The sequence below is a fragment of the Camellia sinensis genome, chromosome 12 (assembly GCF_055761805.1).
Source record: "Camellia sinensis isolate YWXY chromosome 12, ASM5576180v1, whole genome shotgun sequence".
Classification (NCBI taxonomy): domain Eukaryota; kingdom Viridiplantae; phylum Streptophyta; class Magnoliopsida; order Ericales; family Theaceae; genus Camellia; species Camellia sinensis.
The window spans coordinates 69524072-69539856 of record NC_138972.1 but is presented as its reverse complement, the minus strand read 5'-3'; the positions used below and the strand labels follow the sequence as shown (position 1 = coordinate 69539856).

Below are 15785 nucleotides of genomic sequence, written 5' to 3'. Positions count from 1 at the left end.
CTAAACTAAGTCAAAAAAGGACATTTTGGGGGCAAAAATTCTAAACAGCCCCCCCGAACGACCGTGTGACTCTCACGAATAGCTTCCCCATGACAAATAGGACTTGTGACAACTGACGGAACGTAATTCGGACCCATACGGCGCTAAATAATTGGCTTTTGGCGACAAAAAAATTGGTCAGCAAAAATATATTATTTAATTAATTTTCCAACCTATTGGCGACTAAATATTTAGTCGGCAAAGGTATACATTTGGCGACTAAATTAGCTTTAGTCGGCAATTAGATTTCCCGACTACTCTTTCGCTACTAATTTTCTGACCAAAAAATTTAGTCGCTAAAGACTACAGGCGACAAAAAGATGACTTTTGGCGACTAAAATTTAGTCGCCAAAAGTGAAAATTCTTGTAGCGAGTAGTAGTGGTGATGGTGGTGTGGCGGTGGTAGCAGTAGTGTAGTTGTAATGGTGATGGTAGTGGTGGTGGCATGATGGTGATGGTTGTGGTGATTGTGGTGATTGTGGTAGTGGTAGTGGTAGTGGTAGCAATATGGGTAATAGTAGCGGTGGTAGTGGGTTCAATAGTACATATTAGCACTTATGTTTAGTATTTATAAATTTAGTCAGAATTAAATAAGTTTTATATGATTTAAAAATTTTCTTAACTTCTGGCTTACATTTTAGGAGGCATTTAAATTTTTAAGTGATATTAAACGAGCTTAATTAATTATCACTTAATACATTCAATTTTAAATATATAATCAGGTTATCAAACACCTCCTCAATTTAAACATGAATTTTAAAAAATTTAAGAGAGTCATTGGGTGTATTTTCAGTGTTGTTTTGATAATCTAAACTAATATCATTTATGAAAAAAATTAAATCAATTTAATAATCTTAATATTTTTATTTTATCGCATTATCTAAAAAAAAAAAATATAGATGACAGATATGTTTTTAAAAATAGGTCATCTAATTTTATTTTGATAAACACCATAAAATGAAAATACTACAATTATTGGATGATATATGTAAAGAGTATTACAAAATGAACGATTCAGATTATCGAAACATGACATGTGATGGACTTCACATGAAAATTTTATGAAGTTCAAAGTTGCACGAAACTCAACCCTTTTTTAAACTCTAAAAATTTCTACCAAATGGATTTACCTTTTTGTTTTTCCTTTTCTGTATATATATAATCATCAAGGTTGGCTTTGGCCAAAGCCGGCAAAGAAAGCTGTATAGAATATGTGTTACCCCAGAGAAAAGATTAGTGAATGAAGACCAAATGTGTGATCTTAGTAATAAGCTTTATAGAATATGCATCCACACTATTGGTGAGGACTTTTGTCACCCCATGCAAAAGAGAAAAATGTTTAAGAACACTAAAACTCAACCCTTTTTTAATCTCTGAAAATGTCTACCAAATGGATTTACCTTTTTGTTTTTCCTTTTCTGTATATATATATATATAATCATCAAGGTTGGCTTTGGCCAAAGCCGGCGAAGAAAGCTGTATAGAATATGTCTTACCCCAGAGAAAAGATTAGTGAAAGAAGACCAAATGTGTGATCTTAGTAGTAAGCTTTATAGAATATGCATCCACACGATTGGTGAAGACTTTTGTCACCCCATGCAAAAGAGAAAAATGTTTAAGAACACTAAGACCCCTTTTGGGAAGTGAGTTATAATTTACTTTTCAAATTATAATCCATTTTTTCTTTCACAAAAGAACAGCTTATAAGCAGCTTTTAACTAAAAAACTGATTATAATCATCTTCTCAAAATAGCTCTAAAAATAAAGCTCTAATGAGAGTTCTACTTATGTGGTTGTGGGTCCTACTCATGAATGATTTGATATGTGTCTTGGTTTTTTTTTTTTGCTCCAAGCTACATCATTAGAACCATTGTTAAAGTTTTAAATTTAGAATCATGAATCATTGCTCTGCAAAAGATTAGTTTTTTTCTAATCCGTCTAAGAGGGAAGTATAATAAATAAAATAAACGAATTGACCAAAAAAAAAAGTAACAAAATGTGGAGAATTTAAAAAAATTATGACAGACATGAAAGAATGTAAATTAATTATAATTTGATCAAAAAAATTATTAAATTATTAAATTACATGTCAATTCTCTCTTCTGTCTTTCTTTTCCATGTGTAAATCATATCCCATCGCCAACAAACCTACCTAGGGTCGACTAACCCCTGCCTATCCTTTCGTGGCATCGACTGGTCCCTTTTGCTGTCACTAACCCTTTTTGGTGATGTTATTTCATCGAGACTCGAGTTGTATGTGTGACATTTTCAAATACATGCATGGTGTTAAAGTATCAAATTCAAACGGATTATTAGAAATGAGTGGAGAAGTTTCTAAAAGTATAATAACCAAGTTTAAATGATTTAAAGAGATATGTGAAACAAGAATTTAACATAGAGTAGAGAATTGAAAAATAAGCAAATTCGAATCATCTGGAGTGAATTGTTTATAATGTACTATGTAGTATCTCGAAACAATATCATTTTATAGCACTACATAGTGCTTTACAAGCAATACATTATACATTATATAGAGAACTAACAAAATTTTTAATATGTGATGACAAATTTTGTTTTACTCAACATGAGTTTGTGGTCATCAAACCAGTAGTGTGCAACAATTAATTTACATTGGATAACATGAAATATAGTTGGATTTTGCAAAAATAAAATTCAACCAATAAGAAAGCCAATGCTTAGCAAGGTACAAGAAAATATCATTGAAATGGATGGCCAACTCATTAATGATATATGTATATATATTGGCTCTAAAAATCTCTCCCTAACATTAAACCAAGTCTTTAATTTGTTAAATTTTCTAATTTAAAAATGCAGGTGCTTATTTTATTTAGCTTATTACAAGCTTCCATTATCGGTTTCCAATAAAATATTTGATCCAACAAGGTTTTTTTTTTTTCACCCAATTGCAGTGGTGATCAAATATATATATATATATATATATATATATTTTTTTTTGATCGGCAAAGAAAATCTTTATTGATGAAAGTAACCAAAAAAAGATACAGAACATCAATAAAGAGGAGCTTGGAGCTAACAGAAGCTCCAAGCGCCAGTTGGTGAGAAACCAACAAACAAGACAAAAGAAACAGAAAAAGAAAGGCAACCGTAGCTAACAACCAAACTGCAGAGGAAAAAAAACGGAACAAAGCAGACCTAACACCAAAACTAGGCAGCAGACTACACAACATATGGACAACCACAGCTGACTGATCAGCATATACAGCTAGCAGACTACACAATTTGGGGCACTTCTCTCCTGAATCTAGCAGATCTAACACCAAAACTATGCTTCAAATTTGCACCAACATTATCACCAAAACTCAGCACAGATGCAAAGTTGGATGAAGTCTACAGGAGCCCAGATGCAGAAACTACCACCATACCATACCTTATATCAGTATAACCACACCACTGACTACACCTCTGCCCTCAGATCAGAGGCTACACCACACAGATGCAGACCCAACAGCAATAGCAGACCTTGGATCCAACTGACTACACCTCTGCCCTCAGATCAGAAACTACCACCATACCTTATATCAGTATAACCACACCACACCATATATATATATTTCAATTTCCTTTTCTTTTCCATTTATTTGATGTGTTGCTATATGGCTTATCTTTCATCTATTATATCAATATATAAAATCTCACATCACCTCAATAATAGGTGAATTTCATATGATATTTGTACTCTCTCTGTAATATATTTTTTTTGTCGAATTGATCTCTGAAGTTTCAACTGTATCAATTTTTGTTATTAATTTAGTTTAATTGATAATATACGTTAAGAAATTGATAAAAATCAAGTGTAAATTAGTAAATTAAAAAATGAGTGAACCATTTCAATTGAATGTCTATAACACTCATATATTTATATATATAGATTAGGATCTTCTCCAATAATCCCTCTTACAATAATATTACAATAATCATTTATATATATATATATATATATATTCTACATTATGGTATTAGGAAATGATTGTAACACAGCTGACAAAAATTTGATCATACCAATTCCTTTCAATATTTTGACTCATTCATTACATTAGAAAGTAGAGAAACAAAAATCTCCAAGATATTGTTGTCCAATATACATGTTCTCTTTGGTGGTAAGCTTTGACCTTGCACGTTGCCAAGTTGCCAGCTGCTTCTCATCACATACCACTTGATTCATCTCTCTCTCTCTCGCGCTCTATATATATCATTCTCAAGCTTTGTTGCGAATCAGACAAACATCTCTCCCACTACATATATCCTCAAGTTCATATCATTCAAAGCATAGATTGGCTCATTTTCTCACAAGACAATGCTAATGAAGATCTCATTTGTAGTTCTTTGCCTTCTTGTTCCCATTGTCACAGCCCAACTTCGAGTTGGCTTCTACAGCTCTACCTGCCCACATGCCGAACAAATTGTTCGACAAACGGTGCAGAAGCGGTTCCGCACTGACCGCTCAATAACCCCGGCCTTGCTTCGTATGCACTCCCATGACTGCTTTGTTAAGGTAACAGTTTTTGTATGACTTATGTAAGGCTCTAAGTAACAGTATTTAGAGATGAATCCATGCCTGTCCCAGTATCACAATATTTAGAGTATCATGTCATAGATATTAGGAACTCTCAAATTCTATCTTGAATTTTATAAAATTGTCAACTAAGAAAAAGAATTTTATAACATCTGAATATAGTGTACCTTGGCTATGAACCAATGCTGGTCAATACACATTGATTTTTATTCTTACCGGTGAACCGGGATGCATTGATATTGAGAGGCCCAGAACCCAAAACGTATTAGTAGACATTGATGAAAAACAAATAATATTATACAAACAGATATTTAATACATAATGATGTAGCAAGTTTTGATTATGGGATAATGTATACAAACTAAATTATTGTACAGGATTTTTATATAGAATAATTTGGCTTTTTGTGTTCATTTCATTTGCAATCAAAACATTCACCATTCTATAGTGTATTTTATAAATATCATAGTCACATTATCCTTATATATATAAATTGAAAATACTACATAAAATTTTATTTTTTACCTCGTTTTTCCATTTTTCCCAACCAAAGATGCAAATGAATGGGTTTCATATATATTTATAAATGTAGGTCCCATTTGTTTGTACCAAAGAGGAAAAAACAAGTAATAAATAGAATTATACATAGCATTGCTGATTAAAAATAAAATAAAATTATAAGCATATCATTTTTCATAATTTTATTACTTTTAAATTAAAAAAAAAAAAAACTACAAACCAATATTACTTGTATTTCTTTCAACAATATCACTATCCTATCATTCTTGCCATAAATTCCACAATCATATAATATTCTATAAGTCATTTAGCAAGATTACAAGCTATAATTCTTTTAGCTGGTGAAATTCTTTACAGGGTTGTGATGCATCCATACTCATAGACTCAACACCAACCACACAATCGGAAAAAGATGCTTTTCCGAACCAGTCTGTCCGAGGATTCGATCTCATCGACGAGGCCAAGTCAAACCTTGAGGCTGCTTGCCCCAGAACAGTCTCCTGCGCCGACATCGTAACCCTGGCAACTCGAGACTCAGTGGTCCTAGCAGGTGGGCCCAACTATGAAGTCCCAACAGGCAGACGCGACGGTTTGGTCTCTGACCCAAACCTCGTGAACTTGCCGGGGCCATCCCTTTCTGTCTCACAAGCACTTCAATTCTTTACAGCCAAAAAACTCAATCTCCATGACATGGTCACCCTTTTGGGTGCACACACTGTTGGTGTTGCTCACTGTGGTTTTTTCCAAGACCGGTTATCAAACTTCCAAGGATCAGGGAAACCTGACCCGACAATGGACCCGACCTTGGTTTCTAAGTTGTTCAAGCTTTGTGGGACCCAATCAAGGCCATTGAGTCAAGACCCAACTGCATTTTTGGATCAAAACACATCTTTTGTATTCGATAATGAGTACTACCATCAAATTAAGTTAAAGAGGGGTGTGATGCAGATTGATCAAGAACTTGCTTTAGATAAAGCTAGTGCTCCAATTGTGTCTGGTTTTGCGAGTAATGGGAATGGATTCCAACAGGGTTTCGCGAAGGCGATTGTGAAGATGGGGGGAATTCAAGTTCTTGTTGGACATGCTGGAGAAATTAGAAAAAATTGTAGAGTTTTCAATTCAGCAAAGCAATAGAAATACAGGTCCAGGGTCTTGTAGGGATTACCGCCTTTTTTTTTTTTGTTGTGTGTTCCAAACATCAATGGTTTAGTTTCCAAATTATCGACATTTAGGTTCCTATATTGTAGTTTGTTTCTTCTAAGTCCTAAAGGATTTATATGTGAGGGTGTCTACGGTGTATTCAATTGAATTGATGAACTGTAAACTTTTCATAATTATCTAACGATTAAATGTTCTTTGTTTATTTGTTTGTTTCATTTGTTTTATAAAGATATGTGTTGATAAATGAGTGCAGATTCACACTTCTATATTTCGTTATTTCAGGGTATCTATATTTGTTAGCAGGCACATTCTATGTTATAAAAAGGAAAATGATAAAAAAAAAAAGCCAAAAATGCGTGTGTGTGTGTGTGAGAGAGAGAGAGAGAGAGAGAGGGAAGGGGTCGAGTCCTGTGCTAAGAAAGCAAGGGGGAAGGATGGATCATGGAAGCAAAGCAGAAAGAATTTTCACCATCTTTGTGAATAATCTTCTGGAGAACATGAACCCAAAAGGTCTCTTTATGTTGTTTACAAAGTTTGGGATAGTCAAAGAAGTATTCATCCTAATGAAGAAGAGGAAACTAACAGGGTCAAGATTCAAATTTGTTAGGTATAGATGCCTAGTATCTGCGGAGGTGGAGTTCAAAAAGCAAATGGGATCTAGATGGAGAATAAAGAACAGAAAGTGAAAAAAACAAAATTTGAAAAGGCGAGTCAGAAGATAGAGTTAAAAGGAAAGTCAGGTATGCAATCCAATGAAGCTAGAATATGCAAGGAAAATCATCCATTGAAGTCAGTGGCAGAAGGGACATCGTTTGCCAATATAGTAAGTACGAGGAGGATCAAAGGAAAAATGACGTGATTATACAAGCTAAAGAAGTTCGGAATGGTTGGTTGTATGAAAGTTTGATCGTTAAACTTAAGTCTTTTTTCTCATTTGAAGATTTTAAGAAGGAATTCCAGAAGAGAGATTGGAAGGATGTGCAAGTCAGAGCAAGGGGGGAAGACTAGCTGTGCTATCCTTCACAAATGTGCAAGATATGAGGGAGAGAAAAACTAGACTGAAGGATTGGATTTATGAATGGTGTGATCCCATGATGGAATGGAAACCAGGATTTCATGTTCAACAAGAAAGATGTATCTGGATTAGCTACTTCGGTGTTCCATTTAATCTATTGAATACAAAGACTTTCAGAGATATTGGATCAATTTGGGGAGAGGTAATTCAATTCGATAATGTTACATTAAGTGGAGAGTCCTTTCATTGTGGAAAGATAAGAATTATAATGAGGTGTATATGGAGATTATAAATAAAGTGATTGTATTGAGGTGCAATGGTGCTTCATACCCAGTTAGAGTTTGCAAAAATGCTGATTTATCATCATGTTCGGAGGTGGTTTGCTACAAGTGTAAAGGTTTAAAGCATAATGGAGCATCTCTTAAATCTAGTGAAAGTGGAAATCTGGTTATCAGCAGGGCAGGGATGAAAGTTTTGGAAGATGATGAACATTCATCAATGGCCAAAAAGACAAGTAATGATGATTTGGCTATACACAATAACAAATCTGGGTGTCATAAAGATAAGCAAGTGGTTGAGGATGGGGAAGCAGATTGGGAATCTGGAGTAAAAGAAACTGACATTAGTATAGGTATTGTAAAAGGTGGCGTTTTGCATGGAGAAAAGTCAAGCGTGCAAGAGGAGCAGCAATGTAGGAGAGAGAAGAATGATGTTCTCAATGAAGTAGGAGGAAGCATCCAAACGGTAGGATTAATTAGAAGTCTTAGTGGGTTTGAAGGCAATAGGCCATGTATTAATTTGGAAGTGGTTTTGGGGAAGGCCCAGGAAGGTGTATTAGTATGTGAGCCAATAATTAATAAACCTATCTATTCAGCCCAAGACCAGTTGCATAATGTAAATCTATGTGGAAACCCATCTTCTTCTAATTCAAAGATTATCATGACTAAAGAAAGGAATATCAGAAAGAAGAGTAGATTTGTGAGGAAGAGTATAGATGGAAGGAGGAACAACCAATTTCACATCCCTACTAGAAGTAGTTTTCAAAGGGGGGGCATTTTTAAAGCAGCAGTAGTTGCAACTTCGGTGTCTCTATCCCAAATTAGCAAAATCGAGTAGAAGAAGACAGATGAGAAAATAAGCTCACGTGACTTTATAGATTTGCAAAGATTTGGGGATCAACTATGAAGGGAAGGAGAAGGAAACGATTATCAAGATTTTGGAACTCGAAGAGCATGATTTCAAAAGGGCCATTATTAGAGATGAGGCTGATCAAGCTTAATGGTTAGGTTGAAGGTGATTTACTGGACCATTTTAAAGTATTAATGATTATTATGTCATGGAATATTAGAGGTCTGGGAAGACCTGAAAAAAGAAAGAGAATCAAAATTTTGGTGAGAAATATGAGGGTAGACTTCTTTTTAATTCAAGAAACTAAAAGAAGCTGCTTGGATGAGAGGATGATTAGATCAAATTGGCCTTAGGAAATGATGGATTTTATTGTAGTCGATGCTGAAATGGTGGGGGGTTACTTTCTGTGGAATCCTGAGGTTTTCTCCATGAAGGATTGTTGTTGCAACAAAAATATCATCCTTCTTTTAGGTGTGTCTAATAAGCTGGTTGGTTGTTTCATTGTTAATATGTATGCGCCAAATGAGATTGCTAACAAGAGAAAATTATGGGACTCAACTGTTAGGCCTAAATCTGCATTCACCAATCCCTAGTGCATAAGGGGAGATTTTAATAAGATTAGGGGGATAAGGGAAAGAAAGGGATGCTTATGGATGGATAAGGGTGTGTTAGACTTCAATGAATTTATTGAGAAAATGGAGATGACTGATATTCATATGCAAGGTAGAAGTTATACTTGGAGTAATGCACAAGAGGGGGTGAGATGGAGTAGAATTGACAGGTTTTGTTTGAACCATTATGGTTAGAAAAATTTGACTTCAAGCTATGTGGATTACCCAGGATTGTCTTTGACCATTGTCCATTAGTAGTAAGAGAAGATGCAAGGGATTGAGGCCCAAAACCATTCAGACTCATAAATACATGGGCTCTGCATCTGAATTTTGAACAAACAGCAGTAGCAGCATGGACTGAGGTCCAAGATGAGAGGTGGGCTAGTTGCAAACTGAGGTTAAAATTCGCAGCTTTGAAGCATAAATTAAAGAAGTAGAATCAGGAGGTCTTTGGGAATGTAGATCATCAATTGAAGCAAGCTGAGGAGATGCTACATGGTTTTGATTTAGAGGCAGAAAAAAGGGAATTAACTAAAACAGAAAAGACAAGAAGGTGTGAAGCTAAGTTGTAACGCCCCCAAAATATCAAAAAGAAAAGAGATTAAATAGATAAACCCAACGTGCAATCTCACCCTAATAGACCAACTCATTCAATTTGACATTTCATCTCCGGGGGGAGATTTAACAAAAGAAATGTTCACATGCGATACACATTCATCCTCCTCCTAAAAGATAAATTCGTAACAAGTGCAACAATAGGAAGAGAATAGAATAAAACAACAAAGTAAATGCCCTAAGGATACACATTCCAAGGCTTAAGGTTGGTTACAAAAAAAGTTATCAACCAACATATAAAGCCCTTGGCTTGCATTAACATCATACAAAAAGGAAGAGCCTCTTGCTCTCAAAACATTTCCACGCCTTCAACTAGGAGGAGCCACTGCATCTTTTCCTGCAAAATTTCACTAGGGGTGAGCATAAGGCCTAATAGAGATATCTTCACAAAGTATATACGTTTAAAAGCAATCTCATAAAATTATATAAATGCAGTGCTATTTCATTTTCAATTGTCAAAGTTTTTCATCTCTTTTGAAATCCAAGCAACATTTCATTTCAAGGTTTATTTTCTTCATAAAAATCGAGATTTAAAGGGTGGGGTAATAAATACGACTCAGGTAATTCTCTAGAGTTAGTGTCTGCAAGTAAGCGTATCAAGCACTACCAAAATCCTACATTATCGGCTACTAATCAGAGGGCTTAGGCACCTACACGCGCGTGTTTCTGGTCTTACACCAAGGACACTCAAGCCAACTTAATTTCCAATACACACCCCCTAACCGAACTTACCAAACATATTTACCCTGAATGTTTCCATCAACATCATTTGTCTTTCTCAAAATCAAGGATTTATTTCAAAGTTATGATTGCAGGTGAACAAAGTTCAAAATAATGCAAAAGAATCAATGGGAATAGGCTATATATATATATATATGCTTCTCTCCTTTATGCAAGGTTACCAACATCTCTCACATTTGTTCAAGTATAATTCCCATGATTCAAAATTTTCAAAATCATAGCATAATACAAATCCATGTGACATATGAGATTCCTACATTTTCACAATCAACATCTATCATTAAATTTTTCCAAAGTGCCAATATGCACATCCCATGTTTCCGTAATTGTTCAACCAAAATTCTCTTTTCCTTTCATGCATGCCTCAATAATGTAATAACCCAAAAGGTTTTCTTCATATTCTCAAGAGATTTATCATCAATTTCATAAATGTCATATCAATTTCACTTTTTTTCAAATGTCTCCAAAAGTTAGGGTTTTATCAAAATAAGGTTTTTCTTTTATTTACAGAACACTACAAACAATAACCCCAAATAGTTCATAGTAAACACAAAATAATTTGTCTTGGACCAAATCATGAGGGAGAGTACATTTCTCAAATTTTCTTCTAGATTCAACATCAAAAATTCAATCTACACTAGAAAGTATAATGAAAGAGACAAGATGTGCTAGGAAACATATATATAACTCAAAGAACAACTCTACAAATCAACGGTGTTAAAATTCAATCTCCACCGTATACCATGTAGCCCTATACGAGCTCTCCAAGATTAAAGAAGGCAACAAGGTTGAAATCTCAATCAATAGTGAAAGATTAAGGATTCTAGAGAGAGAGAGATGAGAGAAAAAAAAGATGAGAGTTAATGTAGAGAGAGAGTAAAGTAAAAAGTGATGGAAAAGTGGCTAGACTTAGCTTTTGAAGTGATTTGATTCAAACTTCTAAGCTGACAGTCAACAGATCGCTTGAGCGACCAATCGTATGCTTGAGCAAACAGCTAAATTTGAAAGATCGCTCGAGCGATAAAACTTGCGTTTGAGCCAAAAACACCCATTCCTAGAAACTCCACACCCCTCTGTAAAAGATCGCTTGAGTGATGAATTCTTCGCTCGAGCAAAGCATTCATGCTCCAAGAAGTTCAGACTACAAACCAAACTACTGGGAGGTCGGATTCATCGCTTGAGCAACCAAAGGACCGTTCGAGCGGTCTTGACCAGAATGAGAGACTAGAAACTACCAAGACATCAGCCAACCTCCCCGATTCCTCTCCAACACCCAAAACCGTAAGGTGACATCTCAGAATACACCAGAATGTACCTAATGTAACAACCCCAAAGGAGAACAGATAACAATGCAAACTTCCAAGAGTTAAACAAAGAAGAAGACACGCAAGAAACAAAGGTTACCAATAATGTACTCATTAGCTTTAAAAGAATCGGGGCATCACCAAGGGACTAGTATGGAAGCTAAGGAAAAGAAAAGACTCATTATGGTTTTAGAAATCTAGATTAGATTAAGCTCTGGTATGGGAAAAAAATAGCAGATTGTTTTACATTTGTGCCAATAAAATGAGAAGTAAAAACTTAATTGATTCAATACTTGTGAACTGTGTCAGAATTGTAGAACCATTTGCAATCAAACAGGAGGTTTGTAGGTATTTCTCTAATTTGTTTTCTGAAGACTAGGTTAGAAGACCTAAAATGGCAAGACACTTCAAAACTATCAGCATGGAAAAGGTTGAAGAAATGTTGGAGGCTCAACTGTGATTGGCAAAAACTTCCACTAAATTACCTGGGGTTACCCCTGGGAGCTAATCCTAAGAGGAAGAAGAGATGGCAGCCTATTGTGGATAAGGTGAAGGTGAAATTATAACCAAATTAAACCAATCCAAGGCTTAACTTCCATCAAATGAGATCGAATGTATGAATCCTTATTCTCCACTCGACTTTATCCAAGGCCATTTCATTAGTCAAGTTAAGAAGATTCATATCTTTATTTACTACACTAGTTCACGTCAATCTAGGTCTATCCCTTCACCTAACACTACCATTTATCGTCACTATATCGCATCTCTTCACTATTGCCTCTGTTGCTTTCCGTTGTATATAACCAAACAATCTCAATCTATTCTTTCTCAACTTATCTTCTATCAGTACTACTTCTACCCATTCTCGAATATACTTATTCCTAACTCTGTCTTTTCCAGTCTTGCCATAAATCCACCTTAAGATCCTCATCTTAGCAAAACTCATCTTATCTACATGTTGTTTTGTAATTACCCAACATTCTGTCATATACAACATCGCTGGTCTAAGCCATTCTATAGAACTTCCCTTTTAGTCTAATGGGTACTCGTTTATCGTACAGTACTCCAGACGCACTCCTTCACTTAAACCACCCCACCTTAATTCTGTGGACCACATCAGCTCTAATCTCCCCAGTCGTTAAGATAATCGATCTTAAATAACAAAAATGTTTACTTTTAGGTAGTTCTTGGTTCTCAATCTTCACTTCTCCTCTACTTCTATTGTGACTGCTACTATAATTACACTCCAAACACTCTGTCTTAGTTCTGCTTATCCTAAATCCTTTAGATTTAAGTGCTTTTCTCTAAATCTCTAACTTAGTGCTAACTCATTCTCTAGTCTTATCCACTAACACAATATCATCTGCAAAAAGTATACACCATGGCACATCATCTTGAATATTGCGTGTCAACTCATCCATAATTAAAGCAAAAAGGTAAGGACTTAAGGTTGATCTTTGGTGTAATCCTACAATAATTGAAAATTCACTCGTCTCTCCAGTAGGTGATCTAATATTGGTCACCACACCTTCATATATATTCCTAATCACATCAATGTAACATTTTGACACCCATTTCTTCTCTAATACCTAGATTATATCCCAAGGCACTCTATTATATGCTTTCTCCAAATCGATAAAAATATATGAATGTCTCTTGTCGTTTCTCTATGCTTTTCTATTATTCTCCTCAAAAGATAGAAGGTGAAATTATCATCATGGAAAAGGAAATTATTATCCTTTACTGGTAGACTGATTCTCATCAAGTCAGTTCTATCAAGCTTCCTTATCTTCTATCTTTCTATTTTCAGGATGCCTAAGGATGTGGTGAAACATTGAGAGGTTGCAGGTTTTTTTCTATGGGGAGGACTTATACTTGAAGAAGAAAGTACATTTGGTGAAATGGAAAGATGTTACCAAGTCTAAAGATCAAGATGGGTTGGGGATAAGAACAATTAAGGATCTAAATGAGAGTATGTTATTAAAATGGTGGTAGAGATATTGATCTGAGAATGGTTCATTATGTCTATTGTCTGCATTCTTTTTTTGGTGGGGATAGGATATGCCAGACATCAATGAATTTATTAATAAAATGGAGATGACCGATATTCCTATGCAATGTAGAAGTTATACTTGGAACAATCCACAATAGGTGGTGCGATGGAGTAAAATTGACAGGTTTTTGTTTGAACCATTGTGGTTAGAAAAATTTGCCTTCAAGCTATGAGGATTGCCCAAGATTGTCTCTGACCATTGTCAATTAGTTGCGATTGGGACCTAAAACGATTCAGATTCATAAATGAGTGGGCTCTGCATCCTAATTTTAAACAAACAGAAGTAGCAGCCTGGACTGGGGTCTAAGAGGAGGGATGGACTGATTACAATCTAAGGTTGAAATTCACAGCTTTGATGCATAAATTAAAGTAGTAGAATCGAGAGGTCTTTGGGAATGTAGACCATCAACTGAAGCAAGCTGAGGAGATGCTACATGGTTTTGATTTGGAGGCAAAAAGAAAGGGAATTAACTGAAACAGAAAAAACAATAAGGTGTGAAGCTAAAGGGACTAGTGTGGAAGCTAAGGAATACCAGATTCTTTCACATTTGTGCCAATAGAAGGAGAAGTAAAAACTTACTTTGATTCAGTACTTGTGAATGATATTAGAATTGTAGAACCATTTGCAATCAAATAGGAGGTTTGTGGGTATTTCTCCAATTTGTTTTCTGAAGACTAGATTAGCAGACCTAAAATGGCAGGGCACTTCAAAACTATCAGCATGGTAAAGGTTAAAAAAGTATTAGAAGCTGAATTTTCTAAAGAGGAAATCTGGTTAGCTATAAAGGATTGTGGAGGGAATAAAGCACCAGGACTAGATGGATTTAACATGGCATGCATCCAAAAATGTTGGAAATTCATGAAAAAAGATTTTGTCCAATTTGCTAAGGAGTTTGAATGGAAAATTGGTTAAGACATTAATAGTTCATTCATTGCTCTGATTCCCAAAAAACATAGTCCATCTGAACTTTTAAATTACAGGCCCATTTGTCTTATCAACTCATCATACAAAGTTCTAGCAAAAAAGTGCTTGCAAGAAGGATGAAGATGGTACTTCCTAAGATTATTAGTGAAGTTCAGATTGCATTTCTAGGTGGCAGATATATTCATGATGGAGTTCTAATAGTTAATGAGGTGATGGATGGATGGATGGATGGATAGATGGAGGAAATCTAAGTGGAAAGATGGAATTGTAAAACTGGACATCCAAAAAGCTTATGACTCAGTCAATTGGGAGTTTTTACTGTCCATGATGTCTAATTTTGGATTTGGTCAGAAGTGGGTGAATTGGATAAAAACTTGTATTTCAACAACAAGGTTATTAGTGTTGGTGAATGGATCACTACAGAAGAGTTTACACCTGGAAAAGGGATAAAACAAGGGGATCCATTATCACCATTCCTTTTTATAATAGTGGCAGAGGGTCTAAATCTATTGTTGTCAAGAGCAAAAGAAAGGGGTTTGATAAAAGGGGCAATGGTAGGCAGCCAAGTGGTTAGTATTTTTCACATTCAATTTGTTGATGATGCAATAATTTTTTGTAAGGCTAAATGGGAGGAGATTTTTGCAATAAAGAAGATCTTAAGATGTTTTGAAGTATTATCAGGTTTAAAGATCAACTTTCATAAGAGTGTCGTTTATGGGATAGGGGTTGATGATGAGATAGTTAAGTATTTTGCCTCAAAGCTCAACTGTGATTAGCAAAAACTTCCACTAAAATACCTAGGGTTACCTTTGGGAGCTAATCCTAAGAGGAAGAAGACATGGCGACTTATTGTGGATAAGGTGAAAGTGAAATTACAACAAAACCAAACTGTGAGAACCCGAATATAAAAATTAAGTAAATAATTAAATAATAATATTACAATCTCAAATATTTTGGTGGTGAATTCTAAGGTGCAAATTAAATATTATTGGAGGATCTTTTAATTAATTTTTAAACCTAAAATAAATTTATGGTGAAAGTCTTTAATTTAGAGATAAGGTTTATTATTAAAAAAAAAAAAAAGAGAGAGAGAGAGAGGAGGGTGTGACTTGAACTCTA

The 15785-nt window shown here is 35.0% G+C and overlaps 1 protein-coding gene across 1 annotated transcript; it reads left to right on the top strand.

The window, feature by feature from the left end:
* The first annotated feature begins 4076 nt into the window (after positions 1-4076).
* On the top strand, positions 4077-6476 carry LOC114271861 (peroxidase 44). The gene is made up of 2 exons (XM_028213505.2): positions 4077-4573; positions 5471-6476. Exons 1-2 carry the CDS (start codon positions 4376-4378, stop codon positions 6245-6247), a joined length of 975 nt encoding a protein of 324 aa, XP_028069306.2. The 5' UTR covers positions 4077-4375; the 3' UTR covers positions 6248-6476.
* The last annotated feature ends 9309 nt before the right edge of the window (positions 6477-15785 follow it).